The sequence below is a fragment of the Neoarius graeffei genome, chromosome 22 (assembly GCF_027579695.1).
Source record: "Neoarius graeffei isolate fNeoGra1 chromosome 22, fNeoGra1.pri, whole genome shotgun sequence".
NCBI lineage: Eukaryota > Metazoa > Chordata > Actinopteri > Siluriformes > Ariidae > Neoarius > Neoarius graeffei.
This window is the reverse complement of record NC_083590.1, coordinates 18,694,985-18,709,352: the sequence shown is the minus strand read 5'-3', so window position 1 is coordinate 18,709,352 and position 14,368 is coordinate 18,694,985. Positions and strand designations below refer to the sequence as shown.

Sequence of the window (14,368 nt, the reverse complement as noted above, 5' to 3'; positions counted from 1 at the left end):
CACTGGCGCTGGCTCAGACTTTGACTCTGATGCTGGAACTGGCACTGCCTCTGACACTGGCTCTGGCTGAGAAACCAGCTCTGGAAAGATAGCCTCTCAGAGGGGCTCAGTAACAATAGCTTCCTCTGCTGTCTCTACATCGGCCACTGGAGGGAGCTCTGGAGCGATGGCCTCCTCTGCTGCGTCAGCCACTGGAGTGATTCCCCCCCCCAAAAAAAAATTTCATGGGATTCCTCATTTTCCAAAGATTCAGAAATACACTGGAGCATGGCTAAGAAATGGCGGCACGGTGGTGTAGTGGTTAGCACTGTCGCCTCACAGCAAGAAGGTCCGGGTTCAAGCCCCGTGGCCGGCGAGGGCCTTTCTGTGCGGAGTTTGCATGTTCTCCCCGTGTCCGCGTGGGTTTCCTCCAGGTGCTCCGGTTTCCCCCACAGTCCAAAGACATGCAGGTTAGGTTAACTGGTGACTCTAAATTGACCGTAGGTGTGAATGTGAGTGTGAATGGTTGTCGGTGTCTATGTGTCAGCCCTGAGATGACTTGTCCAGGGTGTACCCCGCCTTTCGCCCATAGTCAGCTGGGATAGGCTCCAGCTTGCCTGCGACCCTGTAGAACAGGATAAAGCAGCTAGAGATAATGAGATGAGATGGCTAAGAAAGTCTGTGAACTCTGAAGGCATGGGTGCTCGACTCGGATCAGGTAATCCACCCATCTGTGTGCTCATCCAGCAATAAATGTGAGGATAAAGCTTACCCAGATGGGTTCTGGTGGCTTGAGCTCTTGGAGGTCTTCATAGAAGAAGTCACATTGCATGATGAATCCCATAGGGTGATTTATTCCATAGTAGGGTGTGGGGGACTCCAGTCAGACTTCAGCTGGAAATACGAGGTGAGCGGCTTAGACAGAGAAACCTGGAAGCGGTGTGGAATGGCGTACTGGAAAACTTCTGCGACATCCATTGTAAGACGAAGTATTCTGTCAGGTACGAGGTAGGCGGACGCAAGTGCAGAAGTAGTATAATAATAACAGTGATGTTTATTTACAGTGAACAAATACACTCACAGACAAACAATCCAAAACGGCAGGATAGATCAAAAACATGAAACAAAGGGTCGGGCAAGGCGCAAACAGGATATCAGAGGCAAAGTGAGAACAGGAATGAGAAACAGGCACAGGAATAAGGAAGAGGAAATCAAAAACATGGGTTGAAAGGCTCGGTAATGCGTACCCATGTAACGTAATACTTCGCATAGACTGTGCATCAGTACAGTCCTTAAATAGGTGCACATAGCTCCTTAATTGAATTCAGGTGTGCGTCGTTAATGGTGCGCACGCTGGAGTCCGCTCAACGCATGCGCAGCCCAGGGCGTCTTTTCAGGTGTACGTGCCACAGCGTGCAGGACTGGCAGGTGTTAATGAAGCTGATATAATGTAATAGAAATCAAAGAAATTTTAATTATCAGTGATTTTAAAAAGATGTTTTCTGCAGGATAATTGTCATCTGGTGCCCAATAAGGACCAGCAGAACTCAGACACCGACTCATATGGCGATGCGTGTGATAACTGTCCAAATGTTCCTAATGGAGATCAGCTGGACACAGACGGTAATGGCGTGGGAGACAGCTGTGATAGTGACATCGATGGAGATGGTATGTGCCACACCCTGTGATACACTAATCAGCATGACCAAGTCTTTGAAAATATTAGCACCATGTTCATACTGCTTCCATCAAATCCTTGTGTCCTTCCCCTTTCCAGAGGGTACAGATGCGTGCATAGTATGCATCTTTTATTTCGTACCACTTATTTCTAAAGGAAAATTAAGAACCACTTTGTACGTGTACAATTCATCTATACAAAGCTCTTTTCTCATATTTGTGATTTTTCTGCAGGAATCCCTAACATGCTGGATAACTGCCCAAATATCCCCAATGCCATGCAGACGGACCGAGATGGCGATGGAGTGGGAGATGTGTGTGACAGCTGTCCTGATATCAACGACCCGACTCAGGTGTATGCTTACTCATAAACTCATGTATATACTCCAGAAAACAAAATACTGTAGCACTGGTCTTACCATAAAACACCATTAAATAGACATTGTCTCGTCTCGTCTTCATCTGCTTATCCGGGACCGGGTTGCGGAGGCAGCAGTCTGAGCATGGAAGCCCAAACTTCCCTCTCCCCAGACACCTCGGCCAGCTCCTCGGGAAGAACACTGAGGCGTTCCCAGGCCAGCCGAGAGACATAGTCCCTCCAGTGTGTCCTGGGTCTTCCCCGGGGCCTCCTCCCAGGGGGACATGCCTGGAACACCTCCCCAGGGAGGCGTCCAGGAGGCATCCGAAAGAGATACCCGAGCCACCTCAGCTGATTCCTCTCAATGTGGAGGAGCAGCGGCTCTACTCCGAGCTCCTCCCGAGTGACTGTGCTTCTCACCCTATTTCTAAGGGAGCGTCCAGCCACCCTGCGAAGGAAACTCATTTCGGCCGCTTGTATCCGCGATCTTGTTCTTTCGGTCATTACCCAAAGCTCATGACCATAGGTGAGAGTCGGAACGTAGATCGACCGGTAAATCAAGAGCTTCGCCTTTTGGCTCAGCTCCTTCTTCACCACGACGGACCGGTAAAGCGACTGCATCACTGCGGAGGCTACACCGATCCGCCTGTCAATCTCACGCTCTATCCTTCCCTCACTCATGAACAAGATCCCGAGATACTTAAACTCCTCCACTTGAGGCAGGACTTCTCCACCAACCTGGAGAGGGCAAGCCACCCTTTTCCGGTTGAGAACCATGGCCTCGGATTTGGAGGTGCTGATTCTCATCCCAGCTGCTTCACGCTCGACTGCAAACCGCCCCAGTGCATGCTGAAGGTCCTGGTTTGAAGAAGCCAACAGGACATCATCATCTGCAAAAAGCAGAGATGAAATCCTGTGGTTCCCAAACAGGATTCCTTCCGGCCCCTGGCTGCGCCTAGAAATTCTGTCCATAAAAATTATGAACAGAACCGGTGACAAAGGGCAGCCCTGCCGGAGTCCAACATGCACTGGGAACAGGTCTGACTTGCTGCCGGCAATGCGAGCCAGACTCCTGCTCCATTTGTTCAGGGACCGGACAGCCCTTAGCAAAGAGTCCCGAACCCCATACTCCCGAAGCGCCCCCCACAGAATACCATGAGGGACACGGTCGAATGCCTTCTCCAGATCCACAAAGCACATGTGGACTGGTTGGGCAAACTCCCATGAACCCTCGAGCACCCTATGAAGGGTATAGAGCTGGCAGTGTTCCACAACCAGGATGAAAACCGCATTGTTCCTTCTGGATCCGAGGTTCGACTATTGGCTGAATTCTCCTCTCCAGTACCCTGGAGTAAACCTTCCTGGGAAGGCTGAGAAGTGTGATTCCCCTATAATTGGAGCACACTCTCCGGTCCCCTTTCTTAAAAAGAGGGACCATCACCCCAGTCTGCCACTCCAGAGGCACTGTCCCTGACCGCCACGCGATGTTGCAGAGGCGTGTCAGCCAAGACAGCCCCACAACATCCAGAGACTTGAGATACTCAGGGTGGATCTCATCCACCCCCGGTGCCTTGCCACCGAGGAGCTTGCAAACCACCTCAGTGACTTCGGCTTGGCTAATGGATGAGTCCACCTCTGAGTCATCAACCTCCGCTTCCTCGGTGGAAAATGTGATGGTGGGATTGAGGAGATCCTCGAAGTATTCCTTCCACTGCCCAACAATGTCCCCAGTCGAGGTCAACAGCTCCCCACCCGCACTGTAAACAATGTTGGCAGAGTACTGCTTCCCCCTCCTGAGGCGCCGGACGGTTTGCCAGAATTTCTTCGAGGCCGACCGATAGTCCTCCTCCATGGCCTCACCAAACTCCTCCCAGTTCTGAGTTTTTGCCTCCGCAACTACCTGAGCTGTGGCACGCCTAGCCTGCCGATACCTGTCAGCTGCCTCAGGAGTCCCGGAGGCCAACATGGCTCGATAGGACTCCTTCTTCAGCTTGATGGCATCCCTTACTTCCGGTGTCCACCACCGGGTTTGGGGATTGTCGCCACAACAGGCGCCGGAGACCTTGCAGCCACAGCTCCGAACAGCTGCGTCTACAATGGAGGTAGAGAACATGGTCCACTCAGACTCAATGTCCCCTGCCTCCCTCGGAAGCTGGGAGAAGCTCTCACGGAGGTGGGAGTTAAAGATCTCCCCGACAGAGTGCTCGGCCAGACGTTCCCAGCAGACCCTCACCATATGTTTGGGCCTGTCAGGTCTGTCCGGCTTCCTCCTCCGCCAGCGGATCCAACTCACCACCAGGTGGTGATCAGTTGACAGCTCAGCCCCTCTCTTCACCCGAGTGTCCAAAACATAGGGCCAGAGATCAGATGAAATGACAACAAAGTCGATCATCGACCTCAGACCTAAGGTGTCCTGGTGCCACGTGCACTTATGGACACCCCTATGCTCGAACATGGTGTTCGTTATGGACAAACCGTGACTAGCACAGAAGTCCAATAACAAAACACCACTCGGGTTCAGATCGGGGAGGCCGTTCCTCCCAATCACGCCCCTCCAGGTGTCACTGTCATTGCCCACCTGAGCATTGAAGTCCCCCAGTAGAACAATGGAGTCCCCAGTCTGAGCACCTCTCAGTACCTCTCCCAGGGACTCCAAGAAGGCTGGATACTTTATACTGCTATTCGGCCCATAGGCACAAACAACAGCAAGAGCCCTCTCTCTGATCCGAAGGTGCAGAGAGGCGACCCTCTCGTTCACTGGGGTAAACTCCAACACATGGCAGCTGAGCTGGTGAGCTATAAGCAAGCCCACACCAGCCCGCCGCCACTCACCGTGGGCAACTCCAGAGAAGTGGAGAGTCCAGCCCCTCTCGAGGAGCTGGGTTCCGGAGCCCAAGCTGTGCATGGAGGTGAGCCCGACTATCTCTAGCCGGTACCTCTCAACCTCCCGCACAAGCTCAGGCTCTTTCCCCCCAGCGAAGTGACATTCCATGTCCCAACAGCTAGCTGCTGTGTTCGGGGATCAGGTCGTGGAGGCCCCTGCCTTCGACTGCCGCCCAATCCACACTGCACTGGCCCCCTACGGCTACCTCTGTGGGTGGTGAACCCACAGGAGGTTGGGCCCACGTCACTGCTTCAGGCTGAGCCCGGCCGGGCCCCGTGGGCAAAGGCCCGGCCACCAAGCGCTCGCATACAAGCCCCAACCCCAGGCCTGGCTCCAGGGTGGGGCCCCAGCTGCGCCATACCGGGCAACGTCACGGTCCTTGTTCTTTTAATATCCATAAGGGTTTTGGTGAACTGCTCTTGGTCTGGCCTGTCACCTAGGACCTGTCTGCCTTGGGAGACCCTAACAGGGGCGCAATGCCCCCGACAACATAGCTCCTAGGATCATTCAAGCACACAAACCCCTCCACCACAATATTGTGGCAGTTCTAGGAGGGGCATTAAATAGACTGATGGATTTATGGATTATATGTCATTAAATAGACATATAATCCATATAATCCATAAATCCAAATAACTAATTTCACTAAATTTGGGACTTGTGTACCAGATGCACCACATAACCTGAGGATTGTTGTTATTTAACAAAGAATAAAATGCACATTTTTCTCTGAAAAGAGGTTTATTTAACATTTATGAAAGGAGTCTCCAGTGTCAGTGCTTTGTAACCATCAGTAAGTTTTCCAACACGGGAAAGTTTTCAGGCAGATGAGTTTCTGAGTTTTCAGCAACATGACAAGCTGTGTTGTTTTTCTTATTCACTTCATCCATCCATCCATTTTCTTCCATTTATCTGAAGTCGGGTCGCGGTGGCAGCAAGCTAAGCAGGGTATTCCAGGTGTCCCTCTCCCCAGCACTTTCCAGTTCCTCCTGGGGTTATCTCAAGATGCTCCCAGGCCAGATGAGATATATAATCTCTCCAGTGTGTTCTGGGTCTACCCTGAGGTATCCTCCCAGTTGGACATGCCTGGAAAACCTCCAAAGGAAGGTGCCCAGGAGGCATCCTAATCAGATGCTCGAACCATCTCAGCTAACTCCTTTCGACATGAAGGAGCAGCAGCTCTACTCCGAGATCCCTCCGGATGTCTGAGCTCCTCACCCTAAGGGTGAGCCCAGCCACCCTTCAGAAAAAGCTTATTTCAGCCACTTGTATCCCCGATCTCATATTTTCGGCCACTACCCAAAACTCATGACCATAGGTGAGGGTTGGAACGTAGATTGACTGGTAAATTGAGAGCTTTGCCTTCCGTCTCCGCTCCCTCTTCACCACGATGGTCTGGTACAACGCCCGCATTACTGCTGACACCACCCCAATCTGCCTGCCCATCTCATGCTCCATTTTACTATCACTCGTGGACAAGACCCCAAGATACTTGAACTCCACTTGGCGCAGCAACTCACTCCCAACCCAGAGGGAGCACGCCACCGTTTTCTGGCAGAGAACCATGGCCTCAGAACTGGAGGTGCTGACTCTCATCCCAGCCACATCACTCTTGGCATCAAACCATCCCAGTGCTTGCTGAAGGTCACGCGCTGAAGAAGCCAACAGAACCACATCATCTGCAAGGAGTAGCTATGCAATTCTGAGGTTCCCAAACTGGACGTCTTCCTCACCTCACCTGCACCTTGAGATCCCATCCATGAATATCATAAACAGGTTCGGCAACAAGGGGCAGCCTTGGCAGTTGGCATTTGATTTATTATTCACTTCAACACATCTTATTAACATCAACAAGTCCATCATGGCTGTTCTGCTACATATACAGAAACAAATTGTTGGCAGATTTCTGTAGTATAAGAAGAATAAAACGTATTGCTATTGAAAATGGCAGCAGCATCTCCGCTTCCTCACACCATCTCATCGTTGATTATTTTCCTCTAACAGCAAACCTCCAAGTGTTGTATTGCTTATAAAATAACATAAAATTGCTTATATTGTGTAATTCTGTCTTCATTAATATATGATATCATGAATAGAAAACAGTCTGTAACACTTTCTCTGTTTGTAGTCAGATGTTGATAACGACTTGGTGGGAGACGTCTGCGACACAAACCAGGACACGTGAGTTTACTGCTGTTTCACTGCTTAAAGTCCAGGCTTATTTTTAATTTTTAAAGTATATGATGCAGTAATGTATGAAATATTCCATCACTGAAACTAATAGCACAGGTGCATAGTTAGCTCCAGCAGATGAAGTGCTTAACTGTCGTGCATGTAACTGGATAATGCATCCACATTTTGGGCTGTGTTGTAATTTTCTGAAACATAAAATGGCAAAGTGTTTCAAAATTCCTACCAAATGTGTGTTTAGAGATGGTGATGGTCTCCAGGACACGAGGGACAACTGTCCTGAAATCCCCAACAGCTCTCAGGTGGACTCAGATAACGACGGCGTCGGAGATGATTGTGATGATGACGATGACAATGATGGAGTTCCAGACATTGCTTATCCTGGTCCTGATAACTGCAGACTCATCCCAAATCCTAACCAAAAAGACTCGAACGGTACACACACACACACACACACACAAGGATCAATGTACTTCTATCTTTGTGGGGACACTCATTGACATAATGAACTCCCTAGCCCCTTAACCTAACTTTAATCATTACAACTAAATGCCTAACCCCACCCCTTACCCTAATCCCAACATAAACCTCAATCTAACCTGAACCTGAAAACTAAGCCTTAACCTTCAAACAGCCCTTTGAAGAAGTGAGGACCAGCCAAAATGTCCTCACCTCCCAAAAATGTCAGAACTCTGTTGGTTAAAAATGTGTTTCAGTCCTCAGTATGTAGCAAGTAGCAGTACACACACAAATCAAAGTCCTTCCCATGCCATAGGCACATTGGACAATACCGATCTCCATTTTAGTGGCCCTCAGCTTCTCATCTATTACATAGCTAGGGTTACAGTGGGGGTCTGGTCCTCTGGTAATTGCAAGAGTTTGACTCCCTACTTACATCTGTATTGTGGCATGCTTTGCCAGATGGCAGTAGGTACCATTTTTATGATGTTCATTGGTATGACCCGACCACGAGTAGAACTCACAAGCTCCCAGTTGAGAGGCAGACGCGCTAACCACTAGGCCAAATCATGGTGTACACATAAACACGTACATGTGTGAAAGAAAAAAAGAAAGAAAAAAGTATAGTGAAATATTCCTGCATTTTTTTCCTCCTCCTTTCCTCTCTTCAGCTGATGGATTGGGTGATGTGTGTGAGAATGATTATGATAATGATAAAGTGAGCGACACGATGGATGCCTGTCCTGAAAATGCTGACATCACTATGACAGACTTCCGAGCCTTTCAGACAGTCATCCTGGACCCACATGGGGATTCCCAAATCGACCCCAACTGGGTGGTGCTCAATCAGGTGAGCGCTCGGCTAAACTACAGTTCCAGCAGCTGACGAGGCAAAAATCATGCTTCATAGCCAAGAAAATACTGAGGTGCACAGCCAGTTAGCTTGTTTTTGTCTGTTTGCTTGTTATGTACTTCCTGGTTGATCTTGTGTTAATCTGTTTAACTCCATAAAAGTGTTCATGTTTATGCAACTGTAGGGGATGGAGATCATACAGACAATGAACAGTGACCCCGGTTTGGCTGTAGGTAAGCCTCATGTCTACTCTATTTTTTAAATATACTGTATATCTTATGATTATATGGTATTTGTCAGCAGCACAGTGGTGTAGTGGTGAGCACTGTCACCTCACAGCAAGAAGATTCTGGGTTCAAGCTCAGTGGCCGACAGGGGCCTTTCTGTGTGGAGTTTGCATGTTCTCCCTGTGTCTGTGTGGGTTTCCTCTGGTTTCTCCGGTTTCCCCCACAGTCCAAAGACATGCAGGTTAGGGTAATTGGTGGCTCTAACTTGACTGTAGGTGTGAATGTGAGTGTGAATGATTGTTTGTCTCTATGTGTCAGCCTTGCAATGATCTGGTGGCTTGTCCAGGGTGTACCCCGCCTCTCACCCATAGTCAGCTGGGATAGGCTCCAGCTTTCCCGCGACCCTACACAGGGTAAGCAGTTACAGATGTTGGATGGTATTTGTCTACATGTTAGACATGATACTTTGTTCACTACTTCATAATGGTGTGCCCTGTTGGATCTATGGCATTTCTTTATATTTTTGTAAAATCTGAGCAGGTGGGTGGAGCACAGAAGCATGGCAGGCCAGAACTGAGTTCTTATAAAACTCTTTATTTTGTCGCTTTTCAGCATTCAACATTCACTCTCTCAGCCACACACGCACGCACACCAGTGTTCGGGTTGGGGGAAAGCTCCCTTTCTCTGCTCTCCCTCTCCTCTTATAGGGCGCGGTCACTGGGGAAGACACACAAACACAGGTTAATTCCCATCAGGTGCAGTGATTCTATCACTTACCTTCCCTGACTCCGCCCTCCATTCACAGACCAACACTTGACCACGCCCCCGCTGCCACATACCCCCACCGCCCAACTCAGGCCGGGGAGCCGTCCGGCCTGCAGCCGACTCCCCCCCCCCTTGTCGGGAGAGGAAATCCGCCATGACCATCTGCGCCCCCGGCCTGTAAACAGCCGGAGTGCCAGATACCAATGGGTGATCCGCGTGTTGGCATCCTTCATGTGGTGGAGCCACTGCAGGGGCGCGTGGTCCAAACAGAGGGTGAAAGGGCGCCCCAGCAGGTAGTAGCGGAGGGCGAGGACCGCCCACTTGATGGTGAGGCATTCCTTTTCTATTGTGCTGTACCTGCCCTCGCGCACCGACAGCTTCCGGCTGATGTACAGCACGGGACGTTCCTCTCCCTCCACCTCCTGGGACAGAACAGCCCCCAGCCCTCTGTCCGACGCATCCGTCTGCAAAATAAAGGGGAGAGAAAAGTCAGGGGAGTGTAACAGTGGTCCCTCACACAGTGCAGCCTTTACCTCAGAGAAAGCCTGCTGGCATTGCTACGTCCACTGGACCGGATCTGGTGCTCCCTTTTTAGTGAGATCAGTCAGCAGGCTGGTGACGTCCGAATAATTAGGTATAAACCTACGATAGTAGCCAGCCAGCCCCAGGAACTGTCTCACCCCCTTTTTGGTCTTGGGCCTCGGGCAGGCCGCAATTGCTGCTGTCTTATTAATTTGGGGACGCACCTGCCCATTGCCCAAGTGGAAGCCCAGATACTGTACTTCCACCCGCCCAATCGCACACTTCTTCGGGTTGACTGTGAGACCCACTCGCCTCAGCAACCTAAGGATGGCCCTCAGGTGTTGTAAATGCCGCGGCCAGTCATTACTATAGATTATAATATCATCTAGGTATGCGGCCGCATAGATGGCGTGGGGGTGGAGGACCCTATCCATAAGCCGCTGGAATGTAGCGGGCACCCCAAACAGCCCAAAAGTAAGTTTGACAAACTGGTGCAAGCCAAACGGTGTGGAAAAGGCCGTTTTCTCTTGGGATAATGGAGTTAAGGGGATCTACCAGTATCCCTTTGTCAAATCCAGTGTCGAATAAAAACGAGCCGTGCCTAGTCGATCAAGCAACTCGTCAATACGAGGCATTGGATACGCGTCGAATTTAGACACCGCAGTGATTTTTCTATAGTCCACACAGAACCGGCCCAACCCGTCGGCCTTGGGAACCAAGACCACCGGGCTGCTCCAGTCACTGTGGGACTCCTCGACGATGCCCATTTCAAGCATGGCCTCGAGCTCTTCCCGAACCACCTTTTTTTTGTGTTCGGGCAGTCGGTAAGGGTGGCTGCGTACTACTACCCCCGGGGGCGTCTCAATGTGGTGTTCTATGAGGTGGGTGTGGCCGGGCAGGGGTGAGAACACGTCAGAAAATTCTGTCTGCAACTGGGCAACCTCCGTGAGCTGGGTCAGGGAGAGGTGGTCTCCACAGGGGACTGGAGCAATGGGCGATGTCAATTTTCTTTTTTGAACCTCCGGCCCCAGCTCTGCCTTCTCCGGAACCACCAACACCAACGCCACAGGGACCTCCTCGTTCCAGCATTTTAGCAGATTGAGGTGATAAATCTGTAACGCCCTACCCCTGTCTGTTCGCCTCACCTCATAATCAACATCCCCGACTCACTGTGTGACCTCAAAGGGTCCTTGCCACCTGGCAATCAATTTGGAGCTCGACGTGGGCAACAACATGAGTACCTTATCTCCCAGTGTGAACTCCCTAAGGCGTGTGCCCTTGTCATACAGACGGACTTGACGTTCTTGGGCCTGCTGCAAATTCTCCTGGGTTAGGTGCATGAGTGTGTGGAGTTTGGCGCGTAGGTCGATAACATATTGAATTTCGTTTTTACTGGTTGAAGGTCCCTCCTCCCAGTTTTCACGTAGCACATCCAAAATGCCACACGGCTTACGCCCGTATAATAATTTGAACGGGGAGAACCCCGTGGAGGCTTGCGGGACCTCTCACACTCCGGATAACAGGGGCTCGACCCATTTATCCCAGTTACGTGCGTCTTCGCTTACAAATTTTCTAATTATATTCTTGAGGGTGCGATTAAACCGTTCAACTAAGCCATCCATTTGTGGGTGATAAACGCTGGTGCGGATAGGCTTAATTCCCAGTAACCCATACAGTTGGCGCAGTGTGCGTGGCATAAACGTAGTGCCTTGATCAATCAGAATCTCTTTGGGGATTCCGACTCGGGAGATAAAACGGAAGAGTGCTTCTGCAATATTAAGTGCTGAGATATTGCGAAGAGGCACTGCTTCCGGATATTGCGTTGCATAGTCCACCAGAACTAAAATAAAGCGATATCCTCGTGCTGACCGATCTAATGGCCTGACGAGATCCATCCCAATTCTTTCGAACGGGGTCTCAATTAACGGCAGAGGGCGCAAAGGCGCTTTTGGAATGGCCACGGGATTTGCTAACTGGCATTTGCGGCATGCCGTACACCACCTACGGACATCGCCGCGAATCCCTGGCCAGTAGAACCGGGTAATTATTCGGACTAGTGTCTTATCCTGCCCCACGTGTCCGGCCATGGGATTAAAGTGAGCCTCCTGGAATATGAATTCCCGGCAGCTCTTTGGGATTAAAAGCTGTGTTATTGGTTCCTTAGTCTGAGTGTCCTGCGCCACTGGGTATAATCTATCCTTAATAATGGAAAAATAGGGGAAGGATGGTATGGTGTTTGGCTGGAGAGTTTGACCATGGATTACTCTCACTTGGTCAAACGCATGCCACAGAGTCTCGTCTCGTGACTGCTCGAACAGGGAATCCCCGAGAGAGGGAGGAGGAGCAGGCTGCTCCTCACTCTGATGCGGGGATGACGTAGACAGCTCTGTGACAGCTGCTCCCGCCAATGCCACTCCGGGACCTCCCCTCGCTAAACTATGGCAAGCCCCACTCTTTACTAAATGCGCCGTTAATTCCCTAAAACCCGGCCGATCAGTCCCCAGAATTACCGAGTGGGTAAGGCGAGGATTAACCGCCGCCTTTACTCTAAATTTTTCCCCTCAAAATAGAATGTGGACTGGCACTAAAGGGTAGTTGTGAACATCCCCATGCACACACAACACCTTCACCAATTGTGCTCTCCCCAATGCCTCATCCTGCACCAGGCTTTGGTGGATTGAGGTCTGATTACAGCCGGAGTCCACCAAAGCCTGATACATATCCCCTTGGATACTTACCAGTATGCGATACGCTGTGGCCTGATTGAGGGCAGTCCCTGGCGCGTCGGAGATCCGGGCCACTGCACCCAGCCCCATCGCCGAGCACTGATGCTGGAGGTGCCCTGGTTCCCCGCAGTGCCAGCATACCGGCCCAGGCTCTCCCTCTGCACCGGTGTTCCGGACATCACTCACCTGAGGGGGAGAAGATACAGACAAGGAAGTAGGAAATGGTAGGGCACCGCGGGTGCGGCGGGCCGGCTGGGGAGCAGCCGGCCCTCGCCTCCGTGGTGGAAGAATGGGGTGAGGACGGGGAGCAGAGGGGGAGAGAGAGAAGAGAGGGGAGAAAAGGAGACACGCTGTCCTGCCGTCGGAACGGCCGCCATATGGTCCTCCGCCAGCTCAATCACCTGATCCAGAGACGCCAGGCGATGGCACTGGACCCACTCCACTGTTCTTTCCGGAAGTCAGGTGATTAATTGTTCCAGCGCCACCAGGTCCATGATTCCCTCAGCGTCGCGGTTGTCGGCCCTCAGCCACCGCCGGCAGGCGTCCTGGAGTTGCTGGCCAAACACGAACAGCCGGCTGACCTCCTCTAGGCACAGCGCGCGGAAGCGTTGCCGTTGCTGTTCCGGGGTGCGACCAACACATTGGAGGATGGCCCTGCAGAGGTCCGCGTAGACCAGCCGGCTGTCGGCGGGGAGCTGCAGCGCGGCCAGCTGTGCCTCGCCCGTTAGCAGGGGGAGGAAGCGCGCCGCGCACTGTTCCACCGGCCAACCCCATGCCTCTGCTGCCTGCTCAAAGAGAGCAAGGAAGGCTTTGGGGTCATCATGCGGGTCTATATTCGTTAGGGTGAGGTGGGGAGGGTCCACGGCGGTGGTGGTGGACCCCGCCAACGCGAGCAGGTGCCGGAACACCTGGCGATCTTCCTGCTGTGCCAGCATCAGGGCTTCGAAGCATTGTTCCTGCTCCTTCTGGAGGGCGATCAGCGCCTGGTGCTGGCTCTGTTGGGCCATGGTGAGGGCATGGACCAGGTCCTTGAAGGGGGAGGACTCCATGGGGCTGTTCTCTTCTGCACTCCGATTCCCGGGTTTCAGCACCACTGTAAAATCTGAGCAGGTGGGTGGGGCACAGAAGCACGGCAGGCCAGAACTGAGTTCTTATAAAACTCTTTATTTTGTCGCTTTTCAGCGTTCAACATTTGCTCTCCCAGCCACACACGCACACACACACCAGTGTTAGGGTTGGGGGAGAGCTCCCTTTCTCTGCTCTCCCTCTCCTCTTGTAGGACGCGGTCACTGGGGAAGACACACAAACACAGGTTAATTCCCATCAGGTGCAGTGATTCTACCACTTACCTTCCCTGACTCCGCCCTCCATTCACAGACCGACACTTGACCATGCCCCCACTGCCACAATTTTATACCAACTTTATTTTTTTATTCTGGCATCCATCCATCTCAAAAGATGATGGTCATTGTCACTTGTGTGATCACTTTCTAAAATGGCTTAATAAGTCAATTCATGAGTGGCAGTCACAGCCACATCATTCACACTTGTACTGAGAGGGCCCGGATGACCCTTGCTTGCGTTTTCATCTTAGCTCTGCAGCTATAGACTCCATCACTTCAGACTCCCGTACACCTTGCCTTACAGCTGACCACCAGACAGAATGAACTGACACTTTGTCTTCCCAGTTCTTGACTTCAATCCTTGTCTTTTTTAGATCTTGTTTAA

At 51.4% G+C, this 14,368-nt stretch overlaps 1 protein-coding gene across 1 annotated transcript in view; it reads left to right on the top strand.

Annotated features, from left to right (window-relative positions):
* The window catches only part of LOC132870718 (thrombospondin-3b-like), a 67,999-nt gene that overhangs the window by 45,881 nt on the left and 7,750 nt on the right, over positions 1–14,368 (top strand). Inside the window, exons 14-19 of the mRNA XM_060904514.1 lie at positions 1,488–1,647; positions 1,891–2,009; positions 7,027–7,079; positions 7,330–7,523; positions 8,219–8,397; positions 8,585–8,633. Coding sequence (XP_060760497.1) covers positions 1,488–1,647; positions 1,891–2,009; positions 7,027–7,079; positions 7,330–7,523; positions 8,219–8,397; positions 8,585–8,633 — 754 coding nt within the window. The remainder of the gene's footprint in view (positions 1–1,487; positions 1,648–1,890; positions 2,010–7,026; positions 7,080–7,329; positions 7,524–8,218; positions 8,398–8,584; positions 8,634–14,368) is intronic.